The sequence below is a fragment of the Nipponia nippon genome, unplaced genomic scaffold, assembly GCF_047370975.1.
Source record: "Nipponia nippon isolate SJK-2023a ecotype South Korea unplaced genomic scaffold, ASM4737097v1 scaffold_11, whole genome shotgun sequence".
Classification (NCBI taxonomy): domain Eukaryota; kingdom Metazoa; phylum Chordata; class Aves; order Pelecaniformes; family Threskiornithidae; genus Nipponia; species Nipponia nippon.
Window position 1 is genome coordinate 19,445,337 of NW_028262302.1, and position 17,584 is coordinate 19,462,920.

The window sequence follows — 17,584 nt, forward strand, 5'->3', positions numbered from 1 at the left end:
AGTACTTTCTTGAGTTATAAATGTAACAGATCTGAGTTATAGATGAAGCCTTTGCGTACTGAAAGAAATAGCTTTCTGTATAAGCTCAGAAGTAAACTCATCGCATGCACTCCCAAGCTTAATCATGAATCAAAAACTGGATATTGAAACAGCTGAGGATTCGGTCATTCAGTTTACAAAATTAGGGTCAAATATCTCTCAAAATAGAATGTTTTAAAACATTGGCAGTAATGGCATTTTTTTCGCTATAAATACCTTACTGAGTTGCAAGCATGTTCAGGAAGTGAACTTCAATCCTTTCTCTCTAAGGGCATTAAGCTCAGGCGCTTTGACCAACAACCTTTTTTGGCATTGCTTACTTGGTTTGGCTTTTTAGAAGTGGAAAGGAAGGTGCTAGTGTAGCACAAGTATGCTTGTGTTTGGAGGTTTGTTGGTTTGCTTTGTGGAAGCTATTTTAGTACCTTAGAAATGGTACTTAGAGGAGATAGCTATGATTCCAGGTTACCCGGAGTATTGTTCTGGATCCCGTTATGGACCATGTACCTAAAAGTGGGGCATTTCTGCTCCTTAAATCTTGTCCTTAACTGTGCATAATGATTGTGGAGACTCAGACTGCATATAGCTAATTAAGAAATGCCATTCTAATTACCCTATCGCTGTCTCCCTGGATTATAGTTTCTTTTATATGATGAGACTTGGCTTGAGCTGTCTTTACCTTATGAAATAAAACTTTGATTTAGTTAAAAAATGTGTATGAAAAATTTCCCAAGGGAGAACGTACTGTGGAGCTAAAGAAGATAATTATGTGAGGAGGGAATAATGTAAGAGCAGCATGACTGCAGCTGGCTTTCTCTGAACCCAGTCCTATTGGGACTGCGTTCACTCCCGCACAAGCGGAGGACTGCACACCCAAGACCTGGCGTTTCATAAGCATCAGCCCCATGGTGCTGAGGGGAGGGGGCTTCCACTGTTTTGCTGCAAGGGGGAGAAGGGTATTCGTGTAATCTGCCTCAAACTATTTTAGGCATTTTTGTGATCCGGAAGACCCCACTAAGCGGGTTCATGCTAGCATGAAAGCCTTGCATAGTAATTTTTGTAGTACTCTGGCTGTAGAATTAGAGATGCAAGAGGGTTAGAGATGGGAAAGCAAGTGATGTGCTCTGATTGTGGCTTGTTTGGGTTTTTTGCTTTGTTTTGGTCTCAAATACTACCAAATTATTATTAAATATAGGAAAGAGATCTTTTTTCCTTTTTTTCTTTTTCTTGCTGGAGTTGTTTCTTTTATAACATGCAAAAGGTTTTCTTTCTCCATATGTTGTATGGCATTTGCCAGGAGCAGCTCTTGTCTGTCTTGAAATACTTATTTTTAGTTAAATTATAGGGGAAACATGTCATATTGACAATCTTGCGTTTTGGATGGCTGATTTCAATGGCTTCTTGCATACCTGTGAGAAGGGCCGGGTTCTTCTGTATCCAAGAAAAGGACATTCAGAATTAACTAGAGGTACATCAAAGGAAAATGTTTTTCACCCTGAATGAGCAAGCTAAAAGCCTTTTCATAGGCTTTAACTGAATATAAGAACTCATGCAAAAAGCTAGTTTATCTTGTCTTTGCTTCGATTTCCTTTAACTTAATTTACAGCATTTTCCTCCTTCCCCCTTTGGCACAGTAGATAAGGCTGAAGTGATTAAAGGAAGACAAAGTGTCTTACCTACCCTGGCTTTTAGTTGCAAGTAGCCTCGCATTTAAATATCAGAATCCTAGACTTGTTCTTTATACCATAAGTCTTGTCGCACATGGAGTATTTCTGGTTTTAAAACCTACAGTAAGATGAGACTTAGGGGTTTTTGACCCTGCTTTCTCTGCACTTCAGCAGCAATGTATACAAATAATTACGTGAGTTCTCATTTCCTATCTCTGTTCTGCTTTCTTCTCTTTAATTCCTTACTTTACTCTCATTTTTTCCTGGCAGCAATTTTATAGCAATGAAATATTGTATCTTGCTTTGTAAGCTACAAAAATTTTGTGACATTTTGGTGCAGCAGATGACAGCTGTTTTAGAAGAACGTGCATGCTAGCAGTTTGAAACGTAGCTTGAGCTAACCTCCTAAGAGATGCCAAGTTACATTTGAGACTTATCTAGGTTGCTTAAGATTATTATCAACACCCTTTTAATGAGCATCCTGAAGGTCAGGATGTTAATTTAACCTGTGTTTTGTGGATGTTTGGCCTGTACTGGCACTATATGGATGTAAGAAGTAGATAATTCTCCCCTGACTGGAAAGCAGTCAGGCAGGACCAGATATGGGGTAGCCTTGGTGGAATTCAGACAGCCTAGCAAAGATAGCTCTTTTTTTCATATGAAATGTAATCCTAAAATATAACCTGTCTGTAAAAGAATGATAGGGTGTGAGCAAACTAGACTTTGGAAAATGGAAATAGGTGAGTGCTGTATTAAATGCAATCTCAGTAACTATATCCTGTAAACAGAATATTCAGATGAGTATCTACACTATTTTTCTTCGTCAAAAATAAAGTTTACCTTTCTAATATTTTTTTTTTTAGAGGGTGGAATTATATGGTTTTGATTGGTTTTCAGTGAATCACCTCTATCAGTCCTGGTGCTCATGGTTGAAACTTGGCTGCTGAACAGATCATTTTCCTTCCAGAGAAGAAGGTTTGAGATTTCTATTACTTAAGAAACGTTAAACTGCGCTCCTAAACCCCTTAGGAGCCTACTTGAGCATAGGCATGCTTTTTTCCAGGTAAAAACGGAGGAGCTGGGGTATGTGGCTGGGCTTTCTGGATTCCTAGTATCCCAGCCGGACATACACGCTTGAATGCTGAGTTACACTTGTGTAGTGGCTTACAGGTCAGCTTATTTCTTGTGCAGTACGTCTGAACGGGTCCTGGGCCTGAGGGTCTCTGTGCATTTGCTTGTGTATCCACCTGAAGAAATGGGTGTGGGGTTCGGAGGTAGTTTGTGTGGTGTGTTTGCTTGTTTTCCATCTGCTTCTCCCCCTCCCTATGAACAAGAACTGGAGTTTTCAGTCTGCGGTCACCCAATGGCCCCAGCGTACCTCTGGGGAGTCAGTGGAGTTGCTTTGGAACTTCGCTGCCAGCTCCCCTCTCCCAGGCTCATTCCGATAGCAGCCAGGACCAGGCGAGGGAGGGGGGCTAGTTTGGGCCAGGAGGAACGGGACTGCCCATCTCGGCAGCAGTGAGCTTGACTCATCTAATGCCCTAGATCAGTCAGCCATATACATGGGATAGGGCAAGCTCTGTAAAAGAGCTTTAAGGATTTTTAAATTTTTAAAAATTAAATGAGATTCTGAGGGAAAAGCCCCCTTCTCACCGCTGTGCTTTCAGTCCCTCCTCTGTTCTTTATGTCCTGTGTTTGGGGAAATAGTCTCACAAAAGACTGGGATTAATGGTTCGGGTGCTGGATTCATTAAGCTGTAAATAGCAGGGGTGGCAAGATGAGCTGGGCATATAAAGCACCCGGGTAGGGGGCTGCTCTTCACTGAAGAGAAGCTGTGGCTAATCTGCCCCGCATGGTGCCGAGCTGGCCTGCTTTCTTCGTGGAAAAATGTCCTTTGTACCGCCTGTTTATTTTTCACATGTAGTGAACCTTTTTCTTCTTTGGATATAAAGCTGAATATAAAGCTGCTTTATCTCCCAGGTAGCGGGGCGGCAGCAGCAGAACGCCCCTCACCCGCGCAGTGCTGCCGGGGAGCCGAGGGCAGGGGGCGGCGGGGCGGGGCTTTTCCCTCTCCCTTGCCGCTCGGCTGCCGCGCTCGCCTTCCAGAAGAAGCGACGGGCCTAAAACACTCGTTAAATAGGGGGGGCGGCGAGGCGGGGAAGCGGCCGCCTCGCCGGGGGGAGGCCGGCCTCCCTGCCGCGGGGAGGCGGGCGGAGCGGCGGCCGGCCCGGCGGCGGGGGGCGTGGCGGACTGCCTCTCCCAGCCTCCCCCGCGGCGGCGAGGCGTCGCTCGCAGCGCGGCGGGCGGGCCAGTCCCGGGGCGGCGGCGGAGCGGGCGGAGCGCGGCGCGCCGGCCGGTGTCCCTCGCCTCGGCATGTCCGACTCCGGCGGCGGTGGGGGCGGCGGCCCCGGCGGCGAGGAAGGCGGCATGGAGGTGTCGGGCTCGGCGGTGCAGAACGTGGCCGACGTGTCGGTGCTGCAGAAGCACCTGCGCAAGCTGGTGCCGCTGCTGCTGGAGGACGGCGGCGAAGCCCCGGCGGTGCTGGAGGCGGCGCTGGAGGAGAAGGGCGCCGTGGAGCATATGCGCAAGTTCCTCTCCGACCCGCAGGTCCACACCGTGCTGGTGGAGCGCTCCACCCTCAAAGGTGAGGCGAGAGCCGGGCGGCCGCCGCGCTGTCAAAATGGCGGCGGCGCCCGCCGCTGCCTGCCTCCGGCCGCCGCCCTGCCGCGGGGTGGGAGGGGCGCGCCGCCGCCGCCGCGCTCCCCCGCCCGTCCCGGGGCCTCTCCGCCTCACGTACGGCCGCGGCCGGGGAGGCGCCGGCCTGCCGCACTGCGGGTGCGGCCCGGCGCCGGGGGTGGGGAGCCGCGGTCGGCGTGAGGGGAGGGCGGTGGCCGCGGCCGCAAGGGCCCGCACCAGCGGGCGGATCCCGCGCCGGCTGACGCCGTCCGGCCCGGCCTCCCCCGTTATTCTTTGTCCTCCGCGTCCGGAGCCTGAGCGGGCGCTGCGCGGCGGGGCCGGAGGCTGGGTGTGGGCGCGTTGTGCGCTGCGGCTGTAGCCTGTCCTGCTCGGGAGGAGGGCTCCGAAAGCGCTTCGTCAGTGCTGCGGATGCTTCCACTGCGGCCTGCTTTCTGCTGGGGAAGTGACCTGCTGCTTGGCAAGGCACGTCACCGGTCTAAAACAGAACAAAAACCCCTCAAACCCCGGAGGAAAAGAAAAAAACCTGAATCAGCCTGTAAAAAGTGCTATTCCGTGGTTAATTAGCAAGACTCCGAAGTTGATAAATCAAGATGTAGACCTTGCAGTATCTTCAGTTAGCAAAGCCTGGTGGCTATGCTGCTTGTAAAGGCGTCTCGGAGCCTCATCAAATGCTGCATTAAATACTGCAGCTAAGCTGACACTCTGACTCGAGAACCATCTTTGTTACTTACATGCTGCTTTTACTGACTGTTTCTTTTGAAAATGACTTTTTCTTGTCAACAAATCTGTTGCTAAATAGGCTCTTATTGTCACAGAATCCAGCTTAATGAACAATCATAAAATAGAACTAGGCTTCATTAATAACACAGACTTTCACTGTTAAACAAGACCTACAGTCTGTATATAGCTACATGCCTGCCAGTCCAAGCTTGCAAAATTTTAATATTGAACTTCTGGATCTCTGCTTCTAGTGTGCTGTTGGTTCAGTCCCTATTGATGTGTATCAAATCTTGATATAGTCATACTTCATACTGCATCATTTAACATGTCAGCAGCCACAGTGTAAGATGCTGGATATATGGCCTGCGGTTGCTGCACACTGAGGGAAATATGAAGAAGGTCTTCCACTCACTGTCTATTCACTGTGAACTTAAGATGTTGCTTAAAATATCCTGTCTTTGTTTATCTTATGCCTATTTCCACTGATTATCCTCCTCCTTCCCCTTCCAAAGTTTGAGACTTCTTTTTCAGCAGGGATAACGGTAGAATTTTCTAGAGGGGGGGAGGGAAACAACAGTGTTTTATGAATTCATGATAGAGTGTTTAACAATATTTAAAGAAAATCTATTGGATGTTATTAGGCTATGCAGATGATTCTAGATTTCTCTTAATGTCTGGCTCATGATGTTGGTTTTCCTTAGTTTGGGTTGGAAGTAATGAAAGATAGTGGTGACCAGTTAGCTCTGGGCTTGTCACATAGATATTGTTACGTATGTATGGTTAAAAACAAATTGAAACACTTATTATGTGTTTTAGAAGCTAAATACTAATTTACTATGGGCAGAAGGCATTTCCATCAATGTCTTCTGCTTTAATAGCAGTTATTTCGGGGGAGTGGATTTTCTGATTGACAGCCAGTCTTCAGACTTAACAGATTCGGAACCTCCAGCAGCACATGGAGATCTTGCTTTCTCTGACACTGTTAAAAACAATAGTATTATTGAAACTTGTGCATGGACTGGATAGTATGAAGTAAATTATTGGTTACAAATACAATAAAATAGGAGCCTTATTTCTGAGTAATGAAAACTGCCATGTGATATTGCTAGCTACACAGCCTGCCAACAGCTTTCATACGGGTTCCTGTGGTGTCTAGTGCAGTGTTGTTCTGTGACCGGGCTTCTGGTGCTTGGGATCACAAATGTGACACCCTGAGGCTGTATCTCCTATGAAGGGCCAAATGAAATCAGAGCAGTCCATGGTAATGTCTCCAGTCAGAGTGTGTCCCCCAACAGGGAGTAACCTTCTGCACCAAAATCACTGCATTGCAGCACAACTGCCCGCATCCCCAGCAATTACATCATCCGTGATACGTTGGCTGTGGTAATGCCTGAGTACTTCCCATGGCTTGGGTTTTTGTTTTGTTGGGAGTTTTTTTTTGTTCAAAGGCTTCATTTCCAAATCACTTTTAAAGAAAAAGTCCGAAAATATAAAGCAACCTATAAAATAAAAAAGCAGCTTTAATGTTTAATGTTTCTCACTTAAATGTAGTTATCCTGGTAGCATATCTCTACAAATAAATGTACATTCTGTATTGCAGAACATTTCTCTCTGCTTCACAAGCAGAATGTGGGTTATAATTTGCTTGTTGTAATGTTTTATCATTTTTTATAGCAACCTAAAACAGTTAATAGAGTTGTGTTAAAAAACAATGAACCCACTCTGAATTTGAGGAATATTGCAAAGCTAAATTTAATATAAGCTATTTTGCATAATAAGTTGGTGTAGAAATGAAAGGTTAGAAAATAGTCTGGTAATAGCAGAGGATGGTTGAGAGAGAGTGGCAGATGCCTTAGAAAGAAAATATTTCTTACATAGCATATTTTTTGCAGAGGATGTGGGAGATGAAGGAGAAGAGGAAAAAGAGTTCATTTCCTACAGTATCAGCACTGACATTCATTATGGAATAAAATCAAACAGGTGGGTTAGTAAAATATCTAGTAAAATAATCTTGGCATTTCTACCCTATGAATGTGAAACCTATACAAACAGATTTACCTACTTTACCTATGAATTTACCTTCAGTTTACCTAGTGCTTCATGTGGTGTTTTTATTCAGGTGGGGCAATAGCTTTTCAAGCTGAGGGCTCTGATAAAACAAGGGTGTGTCATGAGGCTGAAAAGAATGGACTCTTAGGACTTCTAGCTCTGAGGTTAAAGAAACAAAGTCATTAATTTGGCATACATGCAAGCGTAACATACACACACAACTTGGGTTCAATAATCTTCGGTTATGTTTGACTCTTACATATTTGTCACTTACCTTAACGCATATTTGACTTTGAAGCTTCGTAACATTTGTGCCTCTTTACCGTGCCCATACTGCAAAGTCCTTATTGATAGCTAAGTTTGGCTGATTACTGAGGTATAACGATGTATTTATTGGAAGACTTGTGTTCAAGTCTCTTAGAAAAAAGATTATAAAGTATGATGATGCAGGTTAGCATTTGACTCCTGTGACCTAAACTTGCAGTCTGATTAAAGCTATTCTAACTGTCACTTAAGTTTCAAATGTTTAGTTGGTAACTCTCTGCTCTGTTCTGCAGCCTGGCATTCATTAAGCGTACACCAGTGATTGATGCCGACAAACCAGTGTCTTCCCAACTGAGAGTGCTCACTCTCAGTGAAGATTCTCCATATGAAACATTACACTCTTTCATTAGCAATGCTGTTGCTCCCTTTTTCAAGTCCTATATCAGAGAATCTGGCAAAGCAGACAGGTAATTCAGTATAAATACTGCACTTCTCTGCTAATGAATTAAAGTAGGTGTTTAATGAAAAAAATAACAGTGACTGTTCAAGGCAAGTTATGTGAAATTGTTTATGCACACAGTTGCATATGATGCTGTTGAGGACTCTGGGGAGGTAGTTCAGATGGCTTAAACGTGTTGCGTATGGTTTTTGTTTTGCCTTCTTATATGGAAACGTGTGCTTTTCAGGGATGGAGATAAGATGGCTCCTTCAGTTGAGAAAAAGATTGCAGAACTTGAAATGGGCCTCTTGCATCTGCAGCAGAATATTGAAATTCCAGAGATTAGCCTGCCAATTCATGCAACCATTACTAATGTTGCCAAGCAGTGTTACGAACGTGGAGAAAAACCAAAGGTTACAGATTTTGGTGAGAAGGCTGAGGATCCGTTATTCCTCAATCAGCTCCAATCTGGAGTCAACCGCTGGATTAGAGAGATACAAAAGGTAAAAAAAAAAAAAAAAAGTTCTAGATTATGTGATAAGAACTTCTATGTAGTACTGTGTATCTTCTTCACAGTTTAACTGGTAAAATACTGCTCCATGCAGGATACTCTGAAGATCTGAGACCAGTTTTCTGAGTCACCAGAGACACTAGTCTAAATTAGACTAAGCCTAGTCTAAATTTAGAGTCTAGTCTACATTGTTCTGCAAGTAGCTGAGAGCATGACTATTTTATCTCTGTTGTAGTGGACTCAAGTAACTGGCACTAACCTCATGGATTTTGTAACTATTCTTCAGATCTTTACAATAGATTGAGAGAAGTGGGTCTTGTTGGTTTGTTTTGTTATTTCCCCAGGTGCATCCACAACCACTTCAAAAGAGTTACTCCAGTCCTATCTTGTAATCTCTTGTACTCCTGCCTGTTACTTTTCAAAAGAACTCTGCTGTTCTTCTGCTGTCACTCAGAAATAGCATCTCAGATACTACTCTGTTTTTTTTTCCTCCATGGGCCCAGTAAACACCTATGGCTTATGGAACAGTGGTGCCTTTTCTTACTCCAGAGCATAAAACATTTGTTTTCTTGCCTGGCTCATCTGTCATTAACCAGAATACAGACACTGATGAGGAAGGTGGACAAGTGACCTTTTTAGGCTATGCTGAAGATATTACATGAAGATCCTAAAACTGACCTTTAGGACCACTGGAATTAACCTTTGACTCTTGTTGCACTGCAGTTCCTACACTTCTCACAGAATGAATGCCAAAACTTTCTGAGGTTGGATTATTAAAACCTAGTAGATGTTGTATGTTTCAGTTATATCTAGTAATAGAGCAAGTTTTTACAGTTAAAGCATATAAATTAAATGCTTTTCTGCCTTCCTTCTCTTCCTCTGTATTACTTTTAAGGTGACGAAATTAGATCGAGATCCTGCATCAGGCACGGCATTACAGGAGATAAGCTTCTGGTTAAATTTGGAACGGGCTCTGTATCGCATTCAGGAAAAACGTGAAAGTCCAGAAGTTCTTCTGACTCTGGATATTCTAAAACATGGCAAACGTTTCCATGCAACTGTCAGCTTCGATACAGACACAGGTAAAGTGTCCGTTCAGTAAAATTTTTCACAGATGTCTTACAGGACTTAAGCTGTTACGATACTTGAACATTGTGGTACAATGAACAGTGCTGTTAAGAGTAACCTTGGTCTAGTTAAAGCTAAAATTTGACTAATGAAATGACAAGTTATATTCAGAATCTTTTCTACTACGTTTAGGTCTAAAACAGGCTCTGGAAACCGTGAATGACTATAATCCACTGATGAAAGACTTTCCACTGAATGACTTGCTGTCTGCTACTGAGCTGGACAAAATAAGGCAGGCCCTTGTTGCAATATTTACCCATTTGAGAAAAATCAGAAACACAAAATACCCAATCCAAAGGGCATTGCGTTTAGTGGAGGCTATTTCAAGAGATCTGAGCTCTCAGCTACTTAAAGTGTTGGGAACCAGAAAACTGATGCATGTTGCTTACGAAGAATTTGAAAAGGTATGTTCATGGTTTTTGATACTGGTGGGTGTATTTTTGCATAGTGGCACTGGCAGCTGTATTTTTGCATTGAATAGTGACTTTCAGGAAGCATTTCATTTGGGAGCTAAAGTTTCTATTCTAAAACTCTCTTCAGGTAATGGTTGCATGCTTTGAAGTATTCCAAACCTGGGATGATGAATATGAGAAGCTACAAGTTCTGTTGAGAGATATTGTGAAAAGAAAAAGGGAAGAGAACCTGAAGATGGTGTGGCGTATCAATCCTGCTCACAGGAAGCTCCAAGGTCGTCTTGATCAAATGAGGAAATTCAGGCGTCAGCATGAGCAGCTGAGGGCAGTTATTGTGAGAGTCTTGCGACCTCAGGTAATCAGAGAATCATAGAATCGTTAAGGTTGGAAAAGACTGTTAAGATCATCGAGTCCAGCCGTTAACCCAGCACTGCCAAGTCCACCACTAAACCATGTCCTCGAGCACCACATCTACCCTTCTTTTAAATACCTCCAGGGATGGAGACTCAACCACTTCCCTGGGCAGCCTGTTCCAATGCCTGACTGCCTTTTCGGTGAAGAAGTTTTCCCTAATATCCAACCTAAACTTCCCCTGGCGCAGCTTGAGGCCATTTCCTCTCGTCCTGTCGCTTATTATTTGGGAGAAGAGACCGACCCCCACCTCGCTACAACCTCCTTTCAGGTAGTTGTAGAGAGCAATAAGGTCTCCCCTCAGCCTCCTCTTCTCCAGGCTAAAACAACCCCAGTTCCCTCAGCCGCTCCTCATCAGACTTGTGCTCCAGACCCTTCACCAGTTTCATTGCCCTCCTCTGGACACGCTCCAGCACCTCGATGTCCTTCTTGTAGTGAGGGGCCCAAAACTGAACACAGTACTCGAAGTACGGCCTCACCAGTGCCGAGTACAGGGGCACTATCACCTCCCTGGTCCTGCTGGCCGCGCTAGTCCTGATACAAGCCAGGATGCCATTGGCCCTCTTGGGCACCTGAGCACACTGCTGGCTCATGTTCAGGCAGCTGTCAACCAACACCCCCAAGTCCTTTTCTGCCAGGCAGCTCTCCAGCTACTCTTCCCCCAGCCTGTAGCATTGCATGGGGTTGTTGTGACCCAAGTGCAGGACCCGGCACTGAGCCTCGTTGAATCTCATACAGTTGGCCCCAGCCCAGCGATCCAGCCTGTCCAGGTCCCTCTGTAGAGCCTTCCTACCCTCCAGCAGATCTAGCAGATCGACCAGTATTCTTGGTCATTATCAGGCAGAAACTCTGTGGGGCTTCTTCAAGACTGTTCAACTTCAAGAGTGTTCACTGTTGCTTTAAAAAGTTACCAACACAAAACTAATATAACATTCAGTTTCATTGTCTGCTTCCAAAAAAAGTCTAGTTTTGAACCCTTACTAGTAGGCTTAGCTTTAATTCTGACTCCATCACATACTACATGTCCATGCTCATGTTAATAGACACAGCAAGTCCAGACATAACATAGAGGGGATTAATAAATTTGTAAATACTTGAGTTTGGCTAAACCACAGTGGAAAATGAGCTTATGCTGCACAGTAGTGGAAGTTTGTAAAGTAACTGTTGCCCCATTCCTAGTGGAACTTAAATCTGAAACATGACGGAAAGTTTGTTAAGGATTTGGTACTAATTTGTAGGTTTTTTGCAATGCTTGTTAGAACAGACTGTGTTTAGCTATTTGTAGGTAAATTTTGAAGCACCCAACTCACTAAACTGTGATTCTCATGCAGGTAACTGCTGTTGCCCAGCAAAATCAAGGAGAGGTACCTGAACCACAGGATATGAAAGTAGCAGAAGTCCTTTTTGATGCTGCAGATGCTAATGCAATTGAAGAAGTCAATCTTGCTTATGAGAATGTTAAGGAAGTAGATGGGTTAGATGTTTCCAAAGAAGGTACAGAAGCCTGGGAGGCAGCAATGAAACGATATGATGAAAGAATTGATAGAGTTGAAACAAGAATAACTGCCCGTTTGAGAGACCAGCTTGGTACAGCGAAGAATGCCAATGAAATGTTCAGAATCTTCTCTCGGTTTAATGCTCTGTTTGTCAGACCGCACATTCGCGGTGCCATTCGTGAATATCAAACGCAATTGATCCAGCGCGTAAAAGATGATATTGAGTCTCTTCATGACAAATTTAAAGTACAATACCCACAGAGTCAAGCTTGTAAAATGAGTCATGTTCGTGACTTGCCTCCTGTGTCTGGGTCTATAATTTGGGCAAAACAGATTGACAGACAGCTCACTGCTTACATGAAGCGTGTTGAGGATGTCCTTGGCAAAGGTTGGGAGAACCACGTAGAAGGTCAGAAGCTAAAGCAGGATGGAGATAGCTTTCGCATGAAGCTCAACACTCAAGAGATCTTTGATGACTGGGCAAGAAAAGTTCAGCAACGCAATCTTGGTGTGTCTGGTCGTATTTTCACCATTGAAAGCACCCGTGTTAGAGGTCGAACAGGAAATGTTCTGAAACTGAAAGTCAACTTCCTCCCAGAAATAATTACGCTTTCAAAAGAAGTCCGAAACCTGAAGTGGCTTGGTTTCCGTGTTCCACTAGCAATTGTCAACAAAGCTCACCAAGCAAACCAGCTCTATCCATTTGCTATTTCTCTCATTGAAAGCGTCCGTACGTATGAACGAACATGTGAGAAAGTAGAAGAGCGTAATACTATCTCACTTCTGGTTGCTGGCTTGAAGAAAGAGGTGCAGGCTTTGATTGCAGAAGGAATTGCACTCGTGTGGGAATCATACAAACTTGATCCATATGTACAGCGCTTAGCCGAGACTGTCTTCAGTTTCCAGGAAAAGGTTTGTTTTATCTTTCAAATTCTGCAAAATTTTTACATTTGTACTTCAGTAATATGTGGTTAACCAAAAGAGGAATTGGATAGCTGATGACCTGTTCTGCAGCTCTTTGGTCAAGTAGCTGACTGAGTTGGCGCAAATTGGCCAGCTGAATGGATCTTTTAGTACTACTAAAATTGATACACTTGCTGCATCCAAACAAAGAGAAATGACTAACCATTAGTGCATAATTATTGTTGCCTCTATCTAACCTGTCAAACTAAACATCCAATTTTTCCTAAACCATTTTAGGTGGATGATCTGCTCATTATTGAAGAGAAAATAGACCTGGAAGTGAGATCGTTGGAAACATGCATGTATGATCACAAGACTTTCTCCGAAATCTTGAACAGGGTTCAGAAAGCTGTGGATGACTTAAATCTTCATTCATATTCGAATTTGCCAATCTGGGTCAATAAGTTGGATATGGAGGTAGGTTTGAGATCAAAGAATAGTATATATTTAGAGGAAACAACCGTTTTAATCAGGTGCAAATTTTTTTTTATGATACTTTTCATATTCACCCACGGAAAATTCTGTCTCCATATTCTCTGAAAATTTCAGTGCGTTTTCAATATGCAGAAGATGAAAGACCTGTTTGTTTTTAGCTGTTGACATTTGGGATCAATTAATTCAAGGGGAGTTTTGTCCTTTGAAGAAAAAAGTTTGATACAGCTTGACTGCCTAGAAGGTGCTGGGGAATGAGGTAGATAAAGGGTGGTGAAAATTTGCTATTCCAGTAGCAAAGACTTCATATTGTTTGGCTCTGCCTGTTGAGTTAGTTTCAGGTTATTGGACACTAGGCCCACTTCAGAGCAGTTAAAATTATTTAATTCTGTTAAAACCCATGAGGACAGGAGAAGCTTTAAATTGATATTCAGTGAAAATTTAGCAAAACTCTTAAAGCTTTTTAATGACTTAATAAAGGAGCACTTGGTTCTTTGAGGTGCCATAGTGTGCCTGGTGTCAGAATATATTGATAGTGGGGATCTTTATGCAGTGAATATGCAGCTTTTTGTTCCAGTGTGGCTTTTTTTCTTTAGATTGAAAGAATCCTGGGTGTTCGTTTGCAAGCTGGACTGAGGGCCTGGACCCAAGTTCTTCTTGGACAAGCAGATGACAAAGCAGAAGTTGACATGGATACAGACGCTCCGCAAGTGAGCCATAAGCCTGGTGGCGAACCCAAGATCAAAGTAAGTTTTGTTGTGTTTTTTTTTTCTTGTTTTTTTTTCTTACTGTTAATTACTTAATGCATGAATTATAACTGAGGCTTATATGGGAGATAAATATTTCTTCTGCATCTGGTTTTGGAGGAATACTTGCCTCTTCCCATTTAAGTGCAAGTTGATTTTTTCAAAAGTGTGTGCTGCTTCTTGACATCCAAAATTCTTGTCTACGTGTAGTAGTATCTGCCAGTAAAACTGAGTGTGTTTACTGTTTCTGCAGAACATTGTACATGAACTAAGAATAACCAACCAGGTGATATACTTGAATCCACCAATTGAAGAGTGTAGATACAAACTTTATCAAGAAATGTTTTCTTGGAAGATGGTAATCCTGTCGCTACCAAGAATTCAAAGTCAGAGGTATCAGGTCAGTGTAATGAAGCTGTATCTAAGTCTGAGCAATTATAGTGCTTGATATCTTAGCGTGTTGCTCTAGGACTGAATTTGAGTGCCCTAGAAATTCATGTATATCATGTATAATTGTGATTCTTAGGTCGGAGTGCATTATGAGCTGTCTGAGGAAGAGAAATTCTATCGTAATGCATTGACAAGGATGCCTGATGGCCCTGCGGCTCTGGAGGAGTCGTATTCTGCTGTCATGGGAATTGTGACTGAAGTGGAGCAGTATGTCAAGGTAGGAGGCTGACACCACCGTAATGCTACAGCTAAAATGATCATGGACTTTTCTCTCAGTTTTCCTGGGGGTTAGGGGGACACATGTCTTTTGGAATATACTGGAGAAGTTCTGAACATTTTTTGTGAAATACCTTAATCAGGTTTGGCTGCAGTACCAGTGTCTGTGGGATATGCAGGCTGAAAACATATACAACCGTCTTGGAGAAGACCTGAATAAGTGGCAAGCCCTTTTAGTTCAGATAAGAAAGGCAAGAGGAACATTTGATAATGCAGAAACCAGAAAGGAATTTGGACCTGTTGTCATAGACTATGGCAAGGTAATTGTAATTATTGTTTGTGATAAATGCATTAAATTTCAGAATGGGTGTATAACAGAAAATAGTAAGGCTGAAAAATTACTATTATGTAACTTTATTCAATTGTAGGTACAATCAAAAGTGAACTTGAAGTATGACTCCTGGCACAAGGAAGTGCTCAGCAAATTTGGCCAGATGCTTGGTCAGAACATGACAGAGTTTCATTCACAAATTTCTAAGGTAAGACAAATCTAAATTCCAGTTTTTCACTTTCAGATCAGCTGTTCTAGACTTCTAAAACACTGATTTGTGCTCCAAACAGTCCCGTCAAGAACTGGAGCAGCATTCAGTGGACACTGCCAGCACATCAGATGCAGTGACGTTCATCACGTACGTGCAGTCCTTGAAACGTAAAATCAAGCAGTTTGAAAAGCAAGTTGAGGTATGTTGTCTTGCTAATGGTTCTTACTTCTGGAAATGTCAGGCTTAACTCCTAAGATGCAACTTCATGATATTCAAGTTCACTTAAGAACAAACTTGAACTTCATACCCTGAGGAATCCTGTGAGCGCTTGTTAAAGTATGTTGAGTATTTAGCCTTGCAACTTAAGTTAGCGTTGTCTTTTTAATTTATAACCACCGTCTCTTGTAGCTGTATCGCAATGGTCAGCGCTTGCTTGAGAAACAGAGGTTCCAGTTTCCATCCTCTTGGCTGTACATTGACAACATTGAAGGAGAATGGGGTGCCTTTAATGACATCATGCGTAGAAAGGATTCTGCCATTCAACAACAAGTAGCAAATTTGCAGATGAAGATAGTTCAAGAGGATCGTGCAGTGGAGAGCCGAACAACTGACTTGCTAACAGACTGGGAGAAAACAAAGCCTGTAACAGTAAGTAGCAATGATTAATACTTATTCAGCAAATGAGGTAGATTCTCTGCATTCAATAAGAAGTAGGCAGTTTATGCCTTTTTGCAGTTTTTCATTTTAGATGATGGTAACGTCTTTGAGGGTTCTGTAATAACTTGCCAATGTGCAGATTCGGGGGGGGGGGGCAGAGATAAATTTACCCTTAAAACATAGGCCTCTGTTAGGTGCAAAAAGCAAGACAACTTCATTTACTAACAGAGCTTTGGTTGAAACAAGGGATATGTCGGAGGCATGCATGTAGGAGGATTCAGAAGCAAGCTGCTTTTTTGCCCTGTGTTTTTTTTCTTCCTCTGAAGTGATATTTAGTAAAGCCAAAAACTGCATGTAGAAGTGGAGTGAGACTTATTCTGGATTAGTATGTAGCCTTATTGTCAGCAAACTGGAAATGGAAAAATAATGAGACAAACCAACATTTAGTATTTAGTCCTTGCTTTTAACTTGGCTTCAACTTGATTGTAGGATTTTTTGGATTAAAGTATCCCTTGCAAACTTTAGGGAAACCTGCGTCCAGAAGAGGCTCTTCAAGCTCTTACCATTTACGAAGGAAAATTCGGTAGGCTGAAGGATGATCGTGAGAAGTGTGCGAAGGCCAAGGAGGCTCTGGAACTAACAGATACAGGACTACTCAGTGGCAGTGAAGAGCGTGTCCAGGTACAACCTGCTCACACAACTTCTTGTCAGTTTCAGATAAAAGTGTTACCATTGCATCTCTCTCTCCCTTAAGAGAGTGACTTGTAGCCTGTAACGTACTAGTGTCAAGACACAGTCTCCACACTCGTTCAGTTCTAGCCTTAAGAGATTGTGATCTCTTCCTTGAGTGTCTTATTCTCGTGAAGCTATTACGTGGCCTGAGATGCAAAAATCTCATCTGGGTCACTTGCTATTGCAGTTCTGTTGAATTGGCAAGCTCTCTGAAAGTTTTTGACACGTTAAAAGCATTCTGTTTAACTCCCTCACGCTAATGACTTTGAAGAAATTAGGAATAACTGCTAATGTTTGATACATTCTTTACTATAGGTAGCCCTTGAAGAGCTGCAGGATCTCAAAGGCGTCTGGTCTGAACTCTCTAAGGTCTGGGAACAGATTGATCAAATGAAAGAACAACCCTGGGTTTCAGTACAGCCTCGCAAGGTACTTCACTTCTGTATACATAAACAATGTGACTACCGCAAGCATATGCAAATTAGGAATTAGACCTCCTGAGATAGACATGCTCAATTGTCACGTTCCAGATCGTTTTCAGTGTTTGGGTACCTTTTCCAGTGTCTTGTGAGCATGTTTCTTCTCATGCTAAGCTAAAGAAAACTCACAGGGTTTGTCTCAACTCAGGTAGTTTTGCAGGGGATGTATGCATTTCCAGTAGTTTTGAAATTGAAATTAGACTGCATCTACAGAGAAGAAACTGTGCTGTTTTTAAATAGGCTGTTGGACCTCGTTTGGGAAACTTCATTATATCGTTGGATGAACAGCATCAGTTTTTGTTCAATGCTCAGGAGGTAGAGAGCGGTAGGAGCTCTAAGCTATAAACTGCCTGTGACAATACTATGTCATAGATCTTAATCAGACCAATAAGGTTACATTCCCAGCTATAGAGTAACCATATCTTGTGCAAATATGTATACCACTAGAAGAGCTGTACTGTCGATAGTATCTCATTAGTGAGAGGTTTCTGTAAAAATATATAGACAACTTTAAACTCGTGCAACTATGTGCACAG

General features: G+C 42.9%; 1 protein-coding gene across 1 annotated transcript in view; it reads left to right on the plus strand.

Annotated features, from left to right (window-relative positions):
- Positions 1–3,988: 3,988 nt before the first annotated feature.
- Positions 3,989–17,584, plus strand: part of DYNC1H1 (dynein cytoplasmic 1 heavy chain 1) — a 46,438-nt gene continuing 32,842 nt past the window's right edge. Inside the window, exons 1-18 of the mRNA XM_087747717.1 lie at positions 3,989–4,347; positions 7,013–7,100; positions 7,727–7,900; positions 8,120–8,375; positions 9,279–9,465; positions 9,644–9,915; positions 10,052–10,279; positions 11,667–12,743; positions 13,032–13,211; positions 13,823–13,972; positions 14,226–14,372; positions 14,499–14,639; positions 14,782–14,958; positions 15,067–15,177; positions 15,260–15,379; positions 15,589–15,828; positions 16,363–16,518; positions 16,885–16,998. Coding sequence (XP_087603843.1) covers positions 4,077–4,347; positions 7,013–7,100; positions 7,727–7,900; positions 8,120–8,375; positions 9,279–9,465; positions 9,644–9,915; positions 10,052–10,279; positions 11,667–12,743; positions 13,032–13,211; positions 13,823–13,972; positions 14,226–14,372; positions 14,499–14,639; positions 14,782–14,958; positions 15,067–15,177; positions 15,260–15,379; positions 15,589–15,828; positions 16,363–16,518; positions 16,885–16,998 — 4,089 coding nt within the window. The 5' untranslated portion in view covers positions 3,989–4,076. The remainder of the gene's footprint in view (positions 4,348–7,012; positions 7,101–7,726; positions 7,901–8,119; positions 8,376–9,278; positions 9,466–9,643; positions 9,916–10,051; positions 10,280–11,666; positions 12,744–13,031; positions 13,212–13,822; positions 13,973–14,225; positions 14,373–14,498; positions 14,640–14,781; positions 14,959–15,066; positions 15,178–15,259; positions 15,380–15,588; positions 15,829–16,362; positions 16,519–16,884; positions 16,999–17,584) is intronic.